Below are 20,484 nucleotides of genomic sequence, written 5' to 3'. Positions count from 1 at the left end.
GCAGGATGTAATTACCTTAGCTGGAATTATGCCAGGATTGATGCTTCTCTTCCTACAAAGCATGTCTTCGGATCTTTAGTAACCACAAGTGGTCAAGACCGTGGCTTTGTATCTCATCTGAAAGAGTGTGTCCCCCAAACAGATTTCTGAGTTATTGGTTTAGTATTTACTCAAAGGGAAGAATGCCAACTACCAGGTCATTGACAGAACTTGCTGCTGCACCTGTTTTCTTTCACATCTCTTTCTGGTACTGTTCCAGTCTGATCCTGTTTAGCTTGTAAGAACAAACAGGATCACATCATGAGGTAATATGGCTGAAGGCCATATTTGTAAACTGTTCAGATTTTTGATATAAAATACTCTCAGGGTTTTAACTATATCCGCTTAGCTTTGCCTGTCACTCCTTTAAGGATTTGTGTGTCTGGGAGAAGGAAAATCTTGACTTCTTTCCTTTGTCTCCTAACCAAAAAGGGCTGGTCAATGATGATTTGGATTGATTTCAACCTTGGTCAGTAATGGAAAAAGTCACTGCTATGTAATGGTCCTTTAGTGGCTTATGTAAAATGATTTGAGGTTAAAAGGATCCTAGTTTCACTTCCTAGTGGACACATTCCTATCACAAAAAAACAGTTTCCACTGTTAGCAATCTTAGCAAAGAGGTGAAGGACTGAATTGGCATGAAAGTAAATTTATTACCGAGAGATGCTCTCTTAAGTTCAGGAATGAAGTTCATTAGAAAAGGAGTGCAGTGACTGGTTACCATTATCCATGCTAAACCTGACAAGGGATTTAAGTTCTCAATTTTGCACTTTCCACCAACAGCATCTTCTTTGCCCAAACCAACCAATAATAGTGTGTTCTCCAATAAGGCCTTTGCGTGGTCTCTGACCAGATATTCACTGAATCTCCAGCTCTTCGTGTCCCTCTGTGTTGTGGGTAGTCAAAATATCATAGATAAGTAGGAACTAGAAAGCAGGCAATAAACCATTCTAGAATATTTTGGTAATTCAGAAATCATGGGACCCCAGGAAAATATCTTAGTTTAAAAAAAAAAAAAAAAAGAAACCCCGTACAAATCGCCCAATAAATAGGATTAATTTTCACATGTTTTATAATTAATTGATATACTGCTAATGATCACATTCTTTAGCATTCAGAATGTGTTTTCCAGTTGATGCGATCAATTCATAAACTGAACAGCAACTCTCAGTCTTGGTATTGATATTCAAGGCAAAGATACATTATTCATTGCAGGAATTACTATGCAAATTGCCATAGACCCTGTGGCTTTCAGCCAGAAATACCCAAAAATGCTTCTCAAAGGCTTAGATTATTTGCCAATTAAACAAGTCATATGTTAGATCACTGACATCTAGAACAATCACACGGAAAGGCAAATGCCAGTCCAGTTTTTACACAGCCTCTGATCTTAAACAAGTCCATCAGTTTCCAGGCAGGAATAGTGATCAGGAAATACATGTTTTACTGTTAACACATTACAAATGTTTATGAATTACAAGACACTTAGAAGGTCAGCATTAAATATGGCAGATAGATTTCCATCTGAGTGCATATTTATGCCTGTCATGTGAGGAATACTTGAATATTAAAAAGAACATGCTTAATTATTTTCATGAACATTTTTTACCTCTTTTAAACTTGTTGCTTTTAAAAGTTTAAAAACAGAGCTATAATGAATGGTTTAAAATAGAATAGTTTTAACGACTGAAGATGTAAAATTCAAAATACTCAGTACGATATAGTCAGAATTACTCTGACTCTAAGGATCCTTATGTTACCTGGGTATGTCCATAGCTATGGTATGGTCTCACCAGTCAATGTCCTTAGTATAGACCGAGATGTATTATTACACTCCTGAATTACAGAATAATTGAGTTATACAGGATTATGTGACTTAAAGTGGAGAATTGTCAATATATGTAAAGAAGCTCCTTCCTCGTGTTTGAACTATTTATACTTTATTCCATGCTTAATGAAGTATTTACAGTACAATTTCTTGTTCTGCTGCTGCTTTTTAAGGGTTGTCCTCTGTACTTGTATGATATTGGTTTGGGGCTTAAAAATAGAAAAGGATAAATATAGCACAACCACCCCTCATCACCACCACTTTCCATATCTTGGGGGTGAGGCCAATAATGTTATGAAGAGAAACAGCTGAACTTTCAAGTGCACGTGCGAGACCAACTATGAACAGTGAGGGCAAAGGCAATTTAATGTAATAATACAAGATGGTGTTTGGTGTTACTGTACAGGCACTACAGTGGGCTAAAATATGGTTCCATTATATTGAGAGTGAAAGACAGAATACTGAAAGTATCCATTCTCTATAATAAAACCACCCGTTGAAGCCTGTAGAATTGTAGGGAAGGGATATGGAAACATTTTCAGAGCAATGAAGTATTTTTGAATTCAGAGATTGGCCACCTGCCCTCCAGTTCTACATGGACCTCCTCCTTCCTATGGTACATAACACATTCCTGTGACAACTACAACAATAGTTAACATGGAAAAGTAATAATATTTTAATATCTCTTTAGCTGTCTTTTTAATAGAAATTACCTTCTGGAAATGAGGTGCAGCTGGCACCTTACAACAAAACAGCTATCCTACCAGGTTCTCTGTGACCAGAGCTTGACAACCTCTGTACTTCTGGGTTTGAAAAAAAGACTCTCACTAGACAGTGCCCTCCTAATATGGCTTCAGACTATATACCCTGCAGTTGGTCACTTTACAATAAAATCAGCTCCAGTGTGTAAACATAGTTTTATCTAAATTGCCTAGTAGTGGTTATGCCACATTTATTGCTGGGAAAAGTCATTTAATTATCCTTGAATGGCAACATTTATTTTGATGGTAACTGTTGGTTGTTTCAGTCTGAATACAGAATAGCTATTTTAAAGCCGCATTCCATTGCTGAGAAGCTGTGAATTGACAGCAAACTGTCCACTTAATTGTTAGCCCATTTGATCATAATAGAAATTGTTGCATATAGGAGCCCGGTTCTTTCTTCTTGGTATTCTTACGAGGCACTCCTGGCAAAAAAGTCCCATGAATAAGCACTTGTTTCAATTTTTTTTTATTTTAAAATTAATTCAATGTGTCTGATTTTGTAGATATGATTTATCTATATGCTGTGTGTACAGATATAGATATTTATATTAAAAAGCATAAAATATAAGTGGATGCAGTTCTTGGTAGATATAGTGCATCCTGTGGTGCCAGAACTACTCGAAGTGTAAGATGTGCAAAGCTGAGAACACACAAAATTTCACTGTGCCAAGAGACATGAAAGAACATGAATTGCTGTATAACAGTCTGTTTTCTACTGCTGAAATAATTTATTAAATGTTTCCAAATATGAAAATATCTCCACTGTAGCATGTGTGTCACAATATACACTTCAGGATTTTTGGCACTTGCTGTCTTCACAGACCTGTCACAGAGATATTGTATTCCCTTCTGACCTGGTGGAATGAAGAACTGCAGTCATTACTTTTGATTTCACGTAATAAACAAGTACATCTGGAATGCATTTCACTGCCACTGAAAAGACTGTCAATGGTTTTAGTAGGATGTTCAGCCATCTGAAAATTGATGTAACCATGTACCCAGAAAGTGTTAATGTAAAAGGGTTACAACAATCTTGGAACTACCTCATTGCTGATCCCCAAACTAGTGTAATTTAACCCCAGGTTAGTTTTAGATTAGGTCTTCCATTGTACTGTTGCTGCATATTTTGACGTAGTGTCCTACCCACATACCATTTAATTAGGTTTTGGTCAACTGTGGGAGTCTGAAAGTCTCACACTTCAGGGTCAGTGCAGTTTTAATCATAGTCTAGTGAATTCAGCAGGTAGCACTAGTACTTTCCCACAACTTGTAGTGTGGTACTTGTCCCTGACGTTCTATTCTGTGCAGTTAAAACAGCTTCTCATCAGTTTACATGTGCACTTTATGCTTTTTTACTCTGCACACTATACTGCAATCAAAAGGATGGAGAAAAGAGGAAGAGCACAAAAGAAAATAGGGGGGAAAAGGAAGGCTGGAAGTTTAACCTGAAAGTTTAATGTAATTAAAAAAAAAAAAAAAGGCACCAAGTCCAAATTCTATTCTATCAGACCGGTCTCGGAAATCTGGAAGCTGTCAGTGTGCTGTCCATTGATGCGGATCTTCATGTCAGTCCTCTTTGGACTCTTAGAGTCTGCTGCAGCTGGGAACTCTGGAATAGTCTTTTCAAAATTCTCCATTTTGATCTGATATTCCCCTTTGGCACCTCGGGCCAGCATAGAAGCAAAGCGATGGTGTAGAATGATCTCACATGGGAGGTAGGATGTCCTCCTTTGACATGTTTCCCCTGTTCCCTCCTGCATTGCTGAGAGGAAGACTACTAGCTCAAAATGGCGAGGGGTATCCCCTTGGAGGAGAAAACCTAGAGGACTAGATGGGGTAATGGAGTGGTAGTAGGTCAGTGGAAAGATAAAGAATGGACACTCCTCAAACGTGATACTGTCCAGGTGGAAATCCACACTAGTTTGATGCAGCTGACCATTCTCCTGTTCTTGGTAAAGAATAGCTGAAACCCGAACGCTGGTGAGTGGGCTGGGACGAGTGTTGGCCACCTGGAACATAAGGTATGGCTTGCCCTCTGTGTGTGCCACTACTGCAGAATGAGTAAAGCGGATGGAGAAAGCTCGATTCTTTGGACGTGCAATCTTTGCCACAAAAGCACCTACATAACAGGAAAGAATGAATTAACTATAATCATGATGGTCAGGTTAGTTTCTTACTTGTCCGCAAGTTGTATGGAATGGCCCATGAGAAAAGGAGGAGGCTTAGTGGGATGGACATACTGTTAACTATCCTCAGACTGCTTGATTACAAATTATTAGATCTAGTCTACACATAGTACAGCTCCCATCATACCAAAAGTTGCTGGCACCATTTCTATTCTCAATTTATTAATAAAATAAATCCACTTTTTTTAAAGAGCCTTGGCTTTTTCCATGAACTTTTTTGTCTCCACAATCTGTTAGCATGTGTAAAACAGTAATATTTGGAGAATGAGGGTGCAGTTGCAGAAACAGATGTGCTCCTTGATTGATGAAGATCCACTCCTTGAACTGGCTATGGTATATAATTGTGGTCTTTCGTTTAATGAAACTGTGTTTAAAATACAGTACCTTTTGCACAGTATACTATATTTGTCTAAAATTATTCCATAGTTCAGCCATTTTAAGTAACTTTAAACTAAGTACCACTGGGATCCTAAAGTGTTCTTGGGTGTTGGCTACCCATGGATACTTAACAATAAAGTGAAGGGGGGTAAAAAAAATTTAGCCAGTTCTAAACAAACTAGCTAAAGTTTTGGGTAAACCTGTGAGAGTCTGTATCAAAACAAATGGATTTAAACCTCAAATTAATGAGAGGTTGGAAGAAAGAAATTGATAGAGGAAGATGGAGGAAAATAACTCGTTGGAAGTGTCAGGAGAGGAGCTGCCGTAAAGAGCAACACTTTCTGGTTTCCAGTACAAATCCTGAAATACTGTTGTTCAAGTGCCACTCCTTTTTATAGGTCTTTAACTGCTTAAAAGGAGTTGGATTATAATTGACAGCTATAAAGCTGTTTTGAAGTTGAAATTTCAGTCTTGTTGTTCTTTTAGTAACTGGCCCTACTCCTTTTATGTCCCATCTGGAAGCACTCATAATGAGATTAAGAATTTTACCAAGTCTACTCCATATATGTGGTTGAAAGGACCTACCCTATTTAAAATTGTGAAATAAACCTGATTACCTGTGATGAAGGCCTCCAACATGAGCCCCAGGACCATCTGTATGGCAAGCAGGGCGATAGCACTAGGACAGTCCCCACTTGGGAACATAGTGCCATAACCAATAGTGAGCTGTGTCTCCAGGGAGAACGAGAAAGCAGCTGTAAAGCTGGTGACGTACTTAACACAAATGGTGTGGTTGTCAGGTGGGGCATCATGATCCAACTCCAGGTCCCCATTCATCTCAGCCAGGAGGTACCAGAACACTGCAAAGACTAGCCAGTGGATGACAAAAGAAGCAGCAAAGACTAGCATCATCCATCGCCAGCGCATGTCCATTAGTATTCCCCAAGCATCTCGTAGGTATGCCAGACCTTTCTTTTGGGTCCCATCAATCTGTAGTGTGCTGTGTCCATCTTTAGTCACCATCCTCAAGTGCCTTTGATCCAGGAGGGGGGCACTAGATTTGGTGGTGTTGCTGTCTATCATATCTGATCTCATCTTCTGAAAACTAAAAAGAGAAAATTCATTAAGCTCCTGCATATTTGTATTTCAGCTAATCTTCACAGATTCTGGCACATCAGCCAGGGACCAAATACTACCTGCACCCAAGAAAGGATGTCTTAAACTTTGCAATCCAGAGAAGATTGATTTAGGAGTGTTGGAGTGGAATTTATCACTGCTTTTGTGGTAACGATTAGCTAAAAAAGACTAAGTTAAACATCAGATTACTTTTAAAATTTCCCCTACCTAGTCATTTAAACAGAGTTGTCATATTCCCCCCTCCCAATTTATATTTGGGTCAAATACCTGTGCTAATATGGCAGATCGGCAGCTGTAGCACTGCAGCTTGTGTGGAAAACAGACTTTAATATTTTACATCTGTGATGATAGCAATTAGATGTTGAGATTCATCTTAGCAAAGCAATATAGCAATCTAAAGAATAATAAAAAGCTAATATTTAACTACAGTTCTTCCCCTTATCTGCTTTCTTGGGGAAGGCTGTGTCTCGCCACTTCACTTCTATAATTCAAAAATTTCCTCACAGATGTTCCTGACTTTCTGCCTCTTTAAAATTACCTTTACCTCTACCAACCGTATTCTCTTATTGACTAGAATTTTGGTACCTGGGGGAGAGCCTCTTCTGCTGAACGTACTCAGGCCACTGCTGATGTTAAGCTGTATTAAGAAGGGGATAGAGAATAATACGGAAAATATTATGCCATTATATAAATTGATGAGAAGTCCTCCGCTTAAATACAGCATCCGTTTTGGTCACTTTAACTAAAAAATAAAACCCTCCAACCCCACTGCAACAACAGGAGGGAAAAAAAAAGTTTAGAGAAGTTCATGGAAATTTTTAAGTAAAGGTGAAGTTGCATATGAGGGAATATAAAAGTCAAGAGCCAAAAATTGCAAATTGTGTGCCTTATACGTCCTACATTCATATTTAGGATCTTAAGTAAGAATAACCTTTTTTTTCAGAGGTGCCAAGCACCTTCAGATCCTATGGACTTGACTGGGTGCTGTAGATGTTCAGCTCCTCTGATAAGCAGTTCGTTAGGAGCTGAACTATGGGCACCTAAGTTTAAAAACTTTTGGCTTAAGAGACTATTACACTTGAATAGAAAATTAGTTTTATATAAATACTGAATGGGAAAGAAATCCTATTGGGAGCTCCTATTGCTAGTTAGCTCTTCCCATAAAACAAGAAGACACACAATTAAAAGCCATCAAATAAAAAACTCTGGTTTTCAATCCATTGCATTAATTAATGATGACACTCACTGCCACTGGCTAGTGTAGAGGCAAATTGATTTTGAAGAAATAAACAGAGTTAAGCAGTTTCTCTTTATACAAATGCTTCAGGTCATAAAGATGTATAAGAGAGGATGTGCAATTAAGTGGGTTATGAAGATTCACACCTTTTTCTGAAGGCCTTGCCACTGTACATACCAGGCTAAAGGGATCATTGGCCTAGTCCAGTATGTCAATTTTTATATTCACATTAGTAGCCACCAGCCTTAGTTTGAATACCTAGGATTTGACCTGTTCATGGTAAAATGAGGACTGTTTTAACTAAGATAGAAATGACTATCTCCTATTTGATCAATGGCATGTTGATCCTGGAATTGGTCCTGTAACTCATTTGATTTATGAGTTTATAATTTGTTCTGGATATTAAATCTTCATATGTAGATTTAAATATGATCATTACCATATCCTGGTGAGCATCGTGAATAGATCTTTTACTGTCTTCTTTGCTTGTGGTGGTGGGTTCCCCATGCATACAAATATGTTTTCTATTTGGAACATGCATCCAAGGGGCTTGAGGAATAACCGATGGTTTGAGTAGGATCTTGGGGCTTTTTTCCACCTTTTTGTTCTCCATTCTCCTATTAAGTACAGTTGTTTCCTTATCTCCTGCAGTGAATATGCCACAACTATATAATGGCTAAGATCAGGTGTTTTTTTTTTAATGATTCTAATAGTTTTTTGAAATACAAGACAGACACACAATGGGCGAGGTAATATCTTTTATTGGACCAACTTCTGTTGGTGAGAGAGACAAGCTTTTGAGCCACACAGAGCTGCTTTTCAGGTGGTCTTTATATTTCTGAAAAACAAGGCAGAATTTTCTTAAATAATGCGCCACTCCTTCCGCTGTGCACAGAGCATGAGTAACAATCTGCTGAGTCAATCATTGGGAGTGCTGAGTACAGTCTACTCTGCTAATAACCCTAATCCTGGCCTCCACGGACTGCCCTCCACTGAGGCTGTTCAGTCTATATTAGTTCAGTCTTTGGGGTGCTCCACAGCTTTGCAAGAATACAGTTTCTGGTCTTGCAGCAATGATAGGAAATCACAAAGTAAACAGAGTAAAATCTTCGAAGTGCTTTAGGTACCAGGAATCAGCTTTACTGGTCCAAAGAGCTAAGTGTTGCATTAAGACTCAGAATGGCCTTGTTTAGTGCCTTGAGGGGGATTATAGAATGAGTATTATGGCTAGTCGATAGGAATGATGGGACTGTGTGCAGAACAAATTGGAGCCAGTGCCTCTTTATCATCTTAGATTCTTGGAATAAGCTGCGGTCTTGAGAAACATGTACTCGATTACTTGGAAGGAAGGTGAATGTGTGTAGACCTTTGGGACCTTATGCCTTTGGGATAAACCATATGAGTTCTTGGAGGAAAACTGTTTTTGTGTAAATTGCTATGGCGTCTGGAGGGCAGTTGTTATGGCATGTTTCACGAGTAGTTTGGGCAATAGAGTACAAAGCAGAGCAGAGCTACTCCTTAGAAAAAACTAAATCTAGTAGTGACAAGCAATAACAGGAATCCTCAGAGTATTATATACCCTTACAAATATAGAATAGTTTTTTCAGGTTCATTTTCCTCCCCCATATTCTGATAAAACATCACGCTACAGTAGAGCACTGTCATTTCACTACAATGCAGAGCACAATCAAGATCAGTTTGAAGCTCGGTTGATACAGCGACTTGATTATTTGATTACTACTAATGGTTTATTAATATTGATTTCAACCTCTCCTGCATCCAGCTTTCTTCATTACATCAAGTTGTTTCAGACATTTTCTATTAGTGAAACTCCAGTACTGTAACAATCTTGAAGGTATTTCAGAATGAAAGAATAATATCTCCATCTTTATTAACCTAAGCAGTGCTTTTCACAGCAGTCTCTTATCAATGTCACTTCAGACTTTAACAGTGAGATTGTCCTGGTGAGGATGATAGGCTGCTCCTGTAGTCCCATTTGGCCTGGAAAAGTAGTCCTTTCTGTGGTAGTGATTATAGTGTCAGGTCACTAATCAGTGGTGCAGTGAATAATTTTAAAGTACATGAGTGAGACTCCATATTTAATGTTTATTAAAAAATAACAACCAGGAGGGTATGAACCTATTGTGTCTTAAGTTAAATTAGATCACGGGACAAAGCTTCTTTGTTAGGATGGATGGAGAGTCCAAAAGTAGTGCAGCTGATTCAGGATGAGAAGAGTGTTTCAGGAGGAGGGGGGAAGCTAAACTAACAGGCTTAGGTTTTGAATTCTAAATCTAGAAAGTCTGAGGATTTCCTTTCTTCCCCCCCGCAAGTGTTCTTTGAAAAGCAGATGCAACTTGAATGTATTTGAGAAGTCAGACGAAAGGTAACTGTTCACTCTCTACCTACTTCTCTCCTCTCCCCCCTGTTATTCCCCCGCCTCTTTGTCAGATGATTTACATATTTTCTACTTTCCCTATTCATAGATTGATAAATTATAAGATCAAGAGGAACCATTGTGAGCATCTAGTCTGACCTCCTGCATAACACAGGTCATAGGACTTCCATGGGTTGATTCCTTTTTGAACTAGATATCTTTTAGAAAATATCCAGTCTTGATTTTTAAAAGTTTCCAGTGATGGAGAATTCACCACAACCATAGGTAAGTTGTTCCAATGGTTAATTACCCTTGCTTTAAAAAAAAAAAAAAGTTGTTTCTAGTCTGAATCTGACTAGCTTCAACATCTGTCCATCAGATTTTGTTATGCCTTTGTCTGCTCTTGTTCTTGCCGGTTTTTATCTCATGAATCTGCTTGTCAGTTACAATCAGGACATGCTGCCTCAAGACTAGAAGAGCTACTGCTACCAAAGAGACTTTTCTCAACCTCTTCCTTTGCATCCCCTTCCTTTGATATATTATTCCAGTGTTTCCAGTCCTTCCTCTTATGTTGCCTCTTACTTTTTTGAGAATTAAGTGATGGTTATTCAATCAGAAGTGTACATGGCATTGCTTCTTTCTCTTCTCCTTTTATTTCTTTTCTTTACCTCCTGTTCACCATCTTGTCCATTCCTCAATCCAGTTTCTCTGATAAATCAATTGAGTTGAAGCAAATCATAGCAGGATAGCTAGAGCTAACTTCTTTAAGCATCAAGGTAGTTCATGCTTTATTTTCTTTTCCATAGCAGATCCCAAGTGGCTTTTTAATTGAATCGGATTTTTTCCTGGTTCTTGGCTCCCTGATGGTTTGTCCACAATAAAGCCATCCTCTGCAGCTGATTAATACCACTTTGGCATACCCCTGATGTTCATGTACTCAGCTGCTACTTTCCACTATAGAGTTTAATGGTTACAAGAGTACATTGTCCTGAACCCCTATACTCTGCTTCATTTTGCCAGTTTGAATATATGTTCTTGTGCCCTCTGCTCTGTGGCTCTTCAGCTGAAGCAGTCTGGCTGTTTCATGCCACCCTGGTTTCTAATCTTTCCCTTGCTTCTCTAGGCAGTTCATGCTCAGCCTCATTCCTGTGAACAGGAATATTCTGACACCAAATGTGTCTTAAGATTCGTTCTTCATATCTACACCCTGACCGAGGACATAGTAGCAAATGCACTTTCAGGCTGTTCTCCTACAAAGGTTGTCACCACCTTGCTTTGTTGTTAAGGCTTTTGAATAGTTTCTCATTTGGATCAGAGTTCCAGCAAAACATTTTCAGAGTGCTACCCTAGCTTCCCACTCTCCACTACATCACTTGCAAATTCTATTTTAATTGACTTTGGAAAGCTTCTGAGGTAGATTGTACTGTTTGGAGTCTAGTTGGTGTTCACAACAAACTGGTGTAAGGAGAAAAAGGCTATGAAAGAAGGAATTTGCTAGGAGTAACTGCCCAAAAGCTCACAGTTATCGTTCTAGTTAGCATAGACTTCAGTTTCCTTTTAGCTGTGTATTGAAGCATGATTCTGAGAATATTAGTGGAGTCCTATTGACTAATGTGCCACTGCTGTGAGGAGGTAAGTAAAATCCAAGCTTATATTACATGAGCACAAATGACAAAAAAATGTTTTATACCTATTTCAGATTTAATTGGCATTTCTATAACTTAAGCAGCGAGAGCTCATGTTCAGTGTTGTTGAGGCCTTGTGCAATTCATGGCAAAATGAACCTAAATTCTGCAGTAAGGTCTCTAGATTCTGTGGCAGCTTCACTTAAATTTTAATTTAAGAGATTAATACACAGTCTGCACAGCAGTGTCTGAGGTGTTTGACATTAAATCCAGTTTATTTAACGCAGTCCCCACACTTCATATTTACTGTAGATTTTTGTATTGGGAGTGCATAACTGCATCATAGAATTTGTCAGGGGAAGCTGGGAAGGGAACAGTTGGTGCTTTTGGCATCTGTGGAGGCACAGGGGGGCAGTTTGGTTTGTGGGATAATCACTTTAGCTGGATGCTTGTGGTTCAACTATCAGCAGTAAAATTGCTGATATTTAAACATCAACGTTGTCTCTAGGTTTCTGTGTTAACACCCATTGAGATGAATGAATCATAGAATCATAGAATATCAGGGTTGGAAGGGACCCCTGAAGGTCATCTAGTCCAACCCCCTGCTTGAAGCAGGACCAATTCCCAGTTAAATCATCCCAGCCAGGGCTTTGTCAAGCCTGACCTTAAAAACTTCCAAGGAAGGAGATTCCACCACCTCCCTAGGCAACGCATTCCAGTGTTTCACCACCCTCTTAGTGAAAAAGTTTTTCCTAATATCCAATCTAAACCTCCCCCATTGCAACTTGAGACCATTACTCCTCGTTCTGTCATCTGCTACCATTGAGAACAGTCTAGAGCCATCCTCTTTGGAACCCCCTTTCAGGTAGTTGAAAGCAGCTATCAAATCCCCCCTCATTCTTCTCTTCTGCAGGCTAAACAATCCCAGCTCCCTCAGCCTCTCCTCATAAGTCATGTGTTCTAGACCCCTAATCATTTTTGTTGCCCTTCGCTGGACTCTCTCCAATTTATCCACATCCTTCTTGTAGTGTGGGGCCCAAAACTGGACACAGTACTCCAGATGAGGCCTCACCAATGTCGAATAGAGGGGGACGATCACGTCCCTCGATCTGCTCGCTATGCCCCTACTTATACATCCCAAAATGCCATTGGCCTTCTTGGCAACAAGGGCACACTGCTGACTCATATCCAGCTTCTCGTCCACTGTCACCCCTAGGTCCTTTTCCGCAGAACTGCTGCCTAGCCATTCGGTCCCTAGTCTGTAGCGGTGCATTGGATTCTTCCGTCCTAAGTGCAGGACCCTGCACTTATCCTTATTGAACCTCATCAGATTTCTTTTGGCCCAATCCTCCAATTTGTCTAGGTCCTTCTGTATCCTATCCCTCCCCTTCAGCGTATCTACCACTCCTCCCAGTTTAGTATCGTCCGCAAATTTGCTGAGAGTGCAATCCACACCATCCTCCAGATCATTTATGAAGATATTGAACAAAACCGGCCCCAGGACCGACCCCTGGGGCACTCCACTTGACACCGGCTGCCAACTAGACATGGAGCCATTGATCACTACCCATTGAGCCCGACAATCTAGCCAGCTTTCTACCCACCCTATAGTGCATTCATCCAGCCCATACTTCCTTAACTTGCTGACAAGAATACTGTGGGAGACCGTGTCAAAAGCTTTGCTAAAGTTAAGAAACAATACATCCACTGCTTTCCCTTCATCCACAGAACCAGTAATCTCATCATAAAAGGTGAATGGCGGCAGTTAGAATAATAGCTCTGTCATGTGAAGTTTCTTGCAGAATTAGGAAGGCAAGGTGTAAGTTTTTACAGTTGATTCACATTTTCAAGATTTAATTTGCACCTGACAGAGCTAAAATAACTTAATTTCTGCAGCACAGTTCTGTGGCAAGGCATAAATTCCAGGGCAGATGCCAAGGCCTGTATATTCTGTGATTCTGAGGCAGTTGTTGGAGGTAAAAAGGGAGAAGTAGCAAGATATTCTCCTGAGGTAAAGAAAGTGTAATACATACACTGAATTTTTAATTAAATTTTAAACTGCTGAAAGACTTTGAGGTAAAATTGACAGTGGGGGTGGGTGGGGGGAGGGGAGTTGTGTTTACATTACAATGTAAACCAAAAGCAAGCCTTATTGATTGAGATTTTGACTAGCTCAATATTGATATGCTACTGTACTGCTTAAAGCTGTTAGACCATTATTTCAACCATTGATTATGAAGTGACATTTGAGTGCCCTATACTATCTGGTCTCCTTCAAGTTGTTAGAAAAGCCTTACCAAGAAACTGTTTAAACTTCATCCCATAAGGGAAATATTTGTGAAATCTCTTAGAGAGATCTGGATGCAAAGTCCTAAATAAAGGTTTATTATTGGGCACTGGGGGAGATCAGGAGAGTTAGGTGGGGAGCAAGGAGCTGGTCCACAAACTCTGAACATTTGATATTTAATATCAGGATAAAATGGGCCCATGTTTACCTCTATTAGCTATCCATCTTTGTAACTTCACATTTTCTCAAATGCTTCCCCAGTCCTGTGTGCAGCAAACTATCCCAGTGACCTATATGAGATAACCAGTCATGTTCCAGACCAGTGCAATTCATGCCTGGTGGTAAATGCATGATGCTCCTAAATAGTTGCCTTCAAATGAACAAAACACAATCATGCTAGTTCATAGTGTGACACTTATTTCATAGGCACACTCAATTGGCCATTGACAGATCTTTGAAACTGACCTTAGTCATAAGATCATCATTTAAAGCTAGATGTTTACTGGGCTCTGATGAATGCAGTGGGAAGGTAGAAGGGTGAGAGGAGTTTGGTTTTCTGGAAAAGACCGTAACTAGAGAATCAGGTCGAACCACTATTTTTATTTGAACCAGAACTTAACCTGAACCATGGTTTTGTCCTATGTACTTAACCTGAATCAAAACTGAGCTGGAAAAAAAATGTGGGTTACTGGTGAAAATAAAGGTCCAGCATTTCTTAAGCTCAACATTTAAAAAAAAAAAAAAAAAAACACAAAAAAACTACTGCGATCTTATTTTCATTATAAAACAACAAAATAACAATTAGACATGTGATTGCAACCAGAAAGGCGTTCCCCAATATAATGAGAAAAGACTAGAAGAAGGCTAGCCCAGAAGAGTAGTGAAAGAGAGAAGTTTAGGAGCTACCTGCACAGCACATGAGAGAGCAGGGGGCCCAGAGATAGATGTACCATCTCTGGGTACATCTCCACAGCAAAAAAACCCCCCAAAAACATAAATAAAAAACACACAAACCCACAGCAAGCCTAGGTTCTGAGACCCTCCCACTTCCCTGGGTTTCAGAGCTCCCACTCTGGCCTGAGCCTGAATCTCTATACTGCTATTTTTAGCCCCATGAGCCAGACCTGGACTCTGAGACTTGGTGCCACAGATCTTTTACTGCTGTGTAGACATACTTTGAGATTTCATCCTGGTAAGAGAAGTGGAATGCTCCTGGTCCCAGAAGTTAAAGATAACTCTTCAGCATCGAGGAAAGATAATGGCTCCCCAACCTATCTCTGCCACAGACAGACGATCTCCCAGCCATCCCCAACCCCAGGGCAGCTCCTCCCGCCAGTTGCCCCACTTGAAGCAGAGCCGTTGCCTCAAACTCAAATTTATTCCTTTACCACAGAGGTCTAGTTTGGAAGATGGTATTTTAGTTTGCTCAAATAAATTGTTCATTTCGAAAATTGTTTTCTGACAACACAAGAACTAGGAAAACTCATGTACAGTTAAAAAGTAAATAAATGGTCAAAAATGAAGATAGTTTCAATAAATTTCAACTTTTTAAATTTACTTCCATTCTTTTGGATTGAAGTTTGGTTTGAACCAGTTCAGACCAGTAACCAAACCACTATTTATTTACTTTTAGTTGCTTGATCCAGAACCGAACCCAAACACACTGAATGCAACTGAACTCAAATCTGAACCAAATCAGAATAAATACCGGTTTGACTCCCTGGTCTTTTCCCATCCTCAGCAATAGTTGATTACCTTAGCTTCAGTTGTATGCATCTGCTGAGCATTGTGAAGTTTCCTTCCAATGCCCTTTTCTGCCAGGGTTCTTAATGATGGAAAGTTTGGCTTCTCTCTTATGCCACTGTGGGCATTATCAGTTAGAAAAAGGGTTCATATTTGAGAAGAATTACAGAAATATTTTGTTTAAGGTGATATTCCAGTAGGGAGCTTCAAAAGCAAAAGCTCTCTCAGCTTTCTTTACACAATGAAAATAATTTGCATTATGTTTTAAAAGTTAAAATTATGCTATTGTAAATAACTTTGTCAAAAAGGTAATTTTATCGTGTACTTACCAATGTCTTTGTAGCTTTTATCAGTGTGCAGGGGAAAGGGGGAGAGGTTTTGGGTCCAAAAAGTAGACTGTGGTAATCTTATGTTCTTGTCCCAGTACAGGCAAGAAACTTTCCACAATTTAGTTTGTAGGGATCTCTTCTTTAAAATGGGTTTACATGTCTCATTCCTCTGTTTATAATGCAGGGGGGGTTGGTTTTCATCTGAAGCTGATGTGATTGGTCATTTTGTCTGCAGGGGGGCCAATTAGCTCTGATCAGGTGGAAAAGAATGCTGGTTTGTTAGGAGGGCTTTCTTTATCCAACACAAACCCTAGCAGCCGAGGAGAAATCCTCAAGAACTTATTTGGAGAAGGGCTGCATTCCCCCCTCCCACTAATCAGGATTGGTCTTTAGGTTTGCATAATCTTACTTAAGGTTTTACTTGGAAGTTCAAAGGGACAAAATTCCTCAGAACTTTTTCCTCCTATAGCTGCTTTAAAATAGGAAATGTTCTCTAACATTTTTTCCTAACTAAAGTCAAGCAGAATATATTTGGGTGGAGATGGGAATCCTTGTATCTAATGTACTCTTCCTGTGCTTCCTTACTTTCATTGGGTCTCTTACACCTGAGTCTTGTTAGCAAACGGTGTGGGCTCCGCCTAACAGTGGATATTGGTGCAGCCTAGTCAGTCACTGGAGACTGTAGATGATTTGTAGTCTAATACTAGTCAGAAGATGTAGATCCTGCCCTTCCTGTTCCATCTCCATAGTGCTCCTTTGTAAAAGTATTGAATTACTCATGGGATTTTCTTTAAACCTGTGATGAAACTATGTAGATTAGAGGACGTTTCTGTGGTTTGAAAATGTGGTGAAACTGATTCTGGACAATAAAATGCACCACTCATGCATTTACATTCTGGTGTCCCTCAAATTTAGTGTTGAGTAGAACAGCTGGCTAATTAAAACAATTTTAGCTGAAAATATGCCTGTGGTGTCCAGCTTCCAGCACCACTAAAATGAGCTGTGAGGATATCTTTGTGATGAAGTTCAGTGTTTTACATTTTTTTTTCTTAGTTAGCTGCTGATGTGAGGACTTTGAGCGAGCGTCAAGCATAAGAGGATCTGAGAAACAAAGGCTGTGATTGTTTTCAGTAAAACTACTGAAGGCCTGCTGGGAAAATTATTAATGTAGACTTTCCTACTTAGGAAATGAAATCTCCCCCTCATGGTTTTTCCTTTTTTAAAAAACAAAAAATACAGAACATTAATTCTTTGTTTCATTAGTGCAGAACATTTTAATACATGTTCAGGCACAGCACCATAAACTCTGATAGACATGTTATGACCTCCAGGACAAGGGAAAGTAATTTAGCACAAGGGGGCATCCTCCACTCATGCCAGTGTGTAGGACTGTGATTTGTCCTTCACTTTCCTTACATATTGTAGCAGGATTGCACTTCCACTGTGACAAACTGGGTTTTTGTGTTGGGGGTGAGTTTATTTTTATTTTTTTTTATAAGAAGACATATTTTGTAATGTAGAAAGCTTATGGTTCTGGTCACATGTTTCTGAACAGACCCTCCTTGAGTGGTTTGGGATACTAGCCCATGCTTAAGATGAACAGTTTTACTGGGACATACGTAGGAATTAGACCTGCTGCATTCCTCTTTCTTATTTTTATATTCTGATACATTAACTTCAGTGCCAGCAAATGTTCATGAATTTAGTGAAAAACAGACGACTTTGAACGAAATCCAGGAATCTTGCCAGGAAAATTAGTTAGAAACTGCACCTGAGGATGCTTGACTGGTAGGGCTTAGAAGGAGACAGGAGGTGGTAAGAGGAGGAGCTAAGACTGGGAATCTGGAGAGGCAGTATTACTTAGTGTTTAGAATTGGAATCTGGAGAACTGAATTTTGTGTCTGATTCGGTCACTGATTTACTGTATGACATTAGACGAGTTACATTATTATTTAGGCTACTTTTTAATCATGGGTATTTTTGGTAAAAGTCATGGACAGGTCATGTGCAGTAAACAAAAATTCATGGCCCATGACCTGTCTATGACTTGTACTATATACCCCTGACTAAATCTTGGGTGCTTTTGGGGGTGTATGGTCATGGTGCTGGGGAAGAGGGGGTGGCCAGCGGTGCGTGTGCTGGGACTGCTGCAGGTGCTGAGGAGAGGGGGCCGGGTGGTGGCAAGTGGTGGCCTGAGACTGCCTCAGCAGCGGCTGCTTGAACTGCTTAGGCAGCCCTGGATCCAGCCACTGCAGAAGTCACGGAGGTCTCAGAAAGTCATGGAATCCGTGACCTCCATGACAGACTCGCAGCCTTAATTATGATGTTTATATGTTTGTAGTCTAGTAGTGTTACGCTGTGCTAAGTGCTGTCCAGTTTTCTCTAGCTATAAAACATGCCTACAAATTACTGATCTCTGTAAAGTTTTTTGAGGTCCTCTGAAAGCTATAACAAGTGCAAAGTATTATCATAGTATTTATTAACTTCCCTTGGTGAGGAAACGAAAGAGCTGGGGAAGGGAGAGAGAATCATAGTACTGGATAGGTATCGTCACCACCCACTCCCATCCCCCCAGTTCACCGCTACCAATAATATTTCTGTTAATGATCCTGTTCCACTTTGAAAAGAATATAGACTATACATCTTGTGGAAAACTCATGACACTGTGAAAAGGAGTTGAAGTTATTTGCTGTTCTAATAGAAAATCCTCTACATAAACAAGTTATCAAACTGCTGGATTCCAGAATTCCAATCTTGTTCTTTGAGGTTAGTCACTTCGCTATTCCAAATTGCACAGCTGTAGACTTTATTGGCTGGATGCCTATTTGCTCTCTCTGAAGTTTTCCATAAACACCATTGCTGGCTTTGTGTCAGACATGAACACAGGTGCCCTTTTACTGCTCCTTCTCCTCAGGAAGTCCAGTCAATTAGTGCAAGGCAAGACCATAGATTACATTTTATTCTTTTCATCTTAGAAAAGCCATGGTCAAAACCTGACTGCTATACTAAGTAATTTCAACCCAGTAAGATGGGGTTCTGGGAACTGTATGTAAATTCAGTTTACTAGTACTGTGGAAAATTTGAACTTTATATAAATTGTATGTACATTTTTGTGTTGGATCCACGTTACTCCACATTTTAGTAACTTCACTGTTGTCACTTTTCTGAGGCTTTTTCCTGATCTTTGGTTGATTGGACTTTCAAAATGGAGCAGTGTCTCTTAGTAGAGCTAGATAGGGTTTAAGGTCATTTTTTGCCAAATCCTTAGTAGTTATCAGAGTCCTTAGTCCTTGTAGTCTGTTACTGCCTATTGACTGGCTTGTTTGTGTTGTCCTGGTACATGGAGACTTAAGCAAGGTCGTGGTGTGTTCCCTTTACTGTTTAATTGAGGAGCGTGGCACCAAAGCAGTCACATAATGTCACCATCTAGATCTGCTTTTATATATGCTTGGAAAGATACCAATAGCAGAATTCTAAAGATTATGCTTTTCTCCAGTATACATAACATTTACTCCTGAACACACTTTCCTCATCCCTAAAACACAGGTACTGCACTAGAAATTCAAGACTGTAAAATCATCACCTCCTTTCTCCAAGGTCATTCTAGTGTCATCCTGTCCTTGCAAGCAGGCCTAAAACATGCACCAGATCATGCCTTGTCAACTCTTAGGTGTTGTGCATTTCAAGCAATGTTAGAAATAGAAATTGGATTTCTCGTAAATTAATAATGGAGAACTTAACAAGAGTAGTGCTGTGTCAGTATTTGAAAACAGAACCATTACTTTTCTTAAAGCAATGGGCAGGAAAACTGTCATTTCCTTGACGACAGTTTTAATCAAGAGAGGGGCTAGAACCACTAGAATGATAAATATGGATGCACATATGCAAATATTTTCAAAATCTGTTATGAATATAATAGAGCATATAGCCCATTAGTACCAATTTGAAATGGTGCAATTAAGAGCAGTCCTCAAAACATTAGACTCCAATGCTGAATACAGTAATCATCATATGGAAGAAACTGCATCCTTTCTGAATTATTATAGTAAACTTTGCTGTGTTTGGGAGGAATGTCGTGATCTCACCATGAAATTGTTTTGACCAGCTAATTTAATCTTACTGAATATGAGGCAGCCTCTTTTTATGGAACTGTTGTAAGCAGGTGAACTAGAAAATGTCATTAAATCCCCTTAAAAAACAAAATACCCTGAATCTCTGTCATAAGGTTTTGTGTGAACCTGCCCTTGTGGACTAAATATAATATCCCTTGTAGAGGGGACTTGGATAACCTAAGAAGGGCTTTAACTCTTCACTGAAACCACAAACTGAAGATGTTCCTCTGTCACTGATTGCAGAGTTGGCATGCCAGTTAAGAGTCAAAGATTAATTCTTTGTGAGTTAAAGCCTTACCAAAATTTTGCTCCTTCCTCCGCTGTCATCTTATATTTTTAAAAGAATGGTTTCAGAAAGTAACTAGAGAAGAATTTTTTGTGTCAAAAGACACACTAACTAGGAAGTCTGTTGATAAGCTATAAAAATTGTATAGGCTCTGCA

General features: G+C 39.5%; 2 protein-coding genes across 5 annotated transcripts in view; one reads left to right on the top strand and one right to left on the bottom strand.

The window, feature by feature from the left end:
- Window positions 1-20,484, top strand: part of GIGYF2 (GRB10 interacting GYF protein 2) — a 148,926-nt gene that overhangs the window by 60,448 nt on the left and 67,994 nt on the right. Inside the window, exon 1 of one of the 4 annotated variants that reach the window (XM_077827173.1) lies at window positions 6,366-6,479. The exons of the other annotated variants lie outside the window; for them this stretch is intronic. The gene's annotated coding sequence lies outside the window, so the exon portion shown is untranslated. Of the gene's footprint in view, window positions 1-6,365; window positions 6,480-20,484 lie in introns of those variants that run through there. 4 annotated transcript variants of the gene reach the window in all.
- Window positions 4,128-6,290, bottom strand: KCNJ13 (potassium inwardly rectifying channel subfamily J member 13). Its single transcript, XM_077827174.1, has 2 exons — window positions 5,813-6,290; window positions 4,128-4,750 (listed from the first exon to the last, which is right to left on the bottom strand). The coding sequence occupies exons 1-2, from the start codon at window positions 6,288-6,290 to the stop codon at window positions 4,128-4,130; spliced, it is 1,101 nt and encodes a 366-aa protein (XP_077683300.1).

This window comes from Eretmochelys imbricata, chromosome 9, assembly GCF_965152235.1.
Source record: "Eretmochelys imbricata isolate rEreImb1 chromosome 9, rEreImb1.hap1, whole genome shotgun sequence".
In the NCBI taxonomy this organism is placed as follows: Eukaryota; Metazoa; Chordata; order Testudines; family Cheloniidae; genus Eretmochelys; species Eretmochelys imbricata.
The sequence above is the reverse complement of the archived record's forward strand: the minus strand, read 5'-3'. Positions and strand labels throughout refer to the sequence as shown.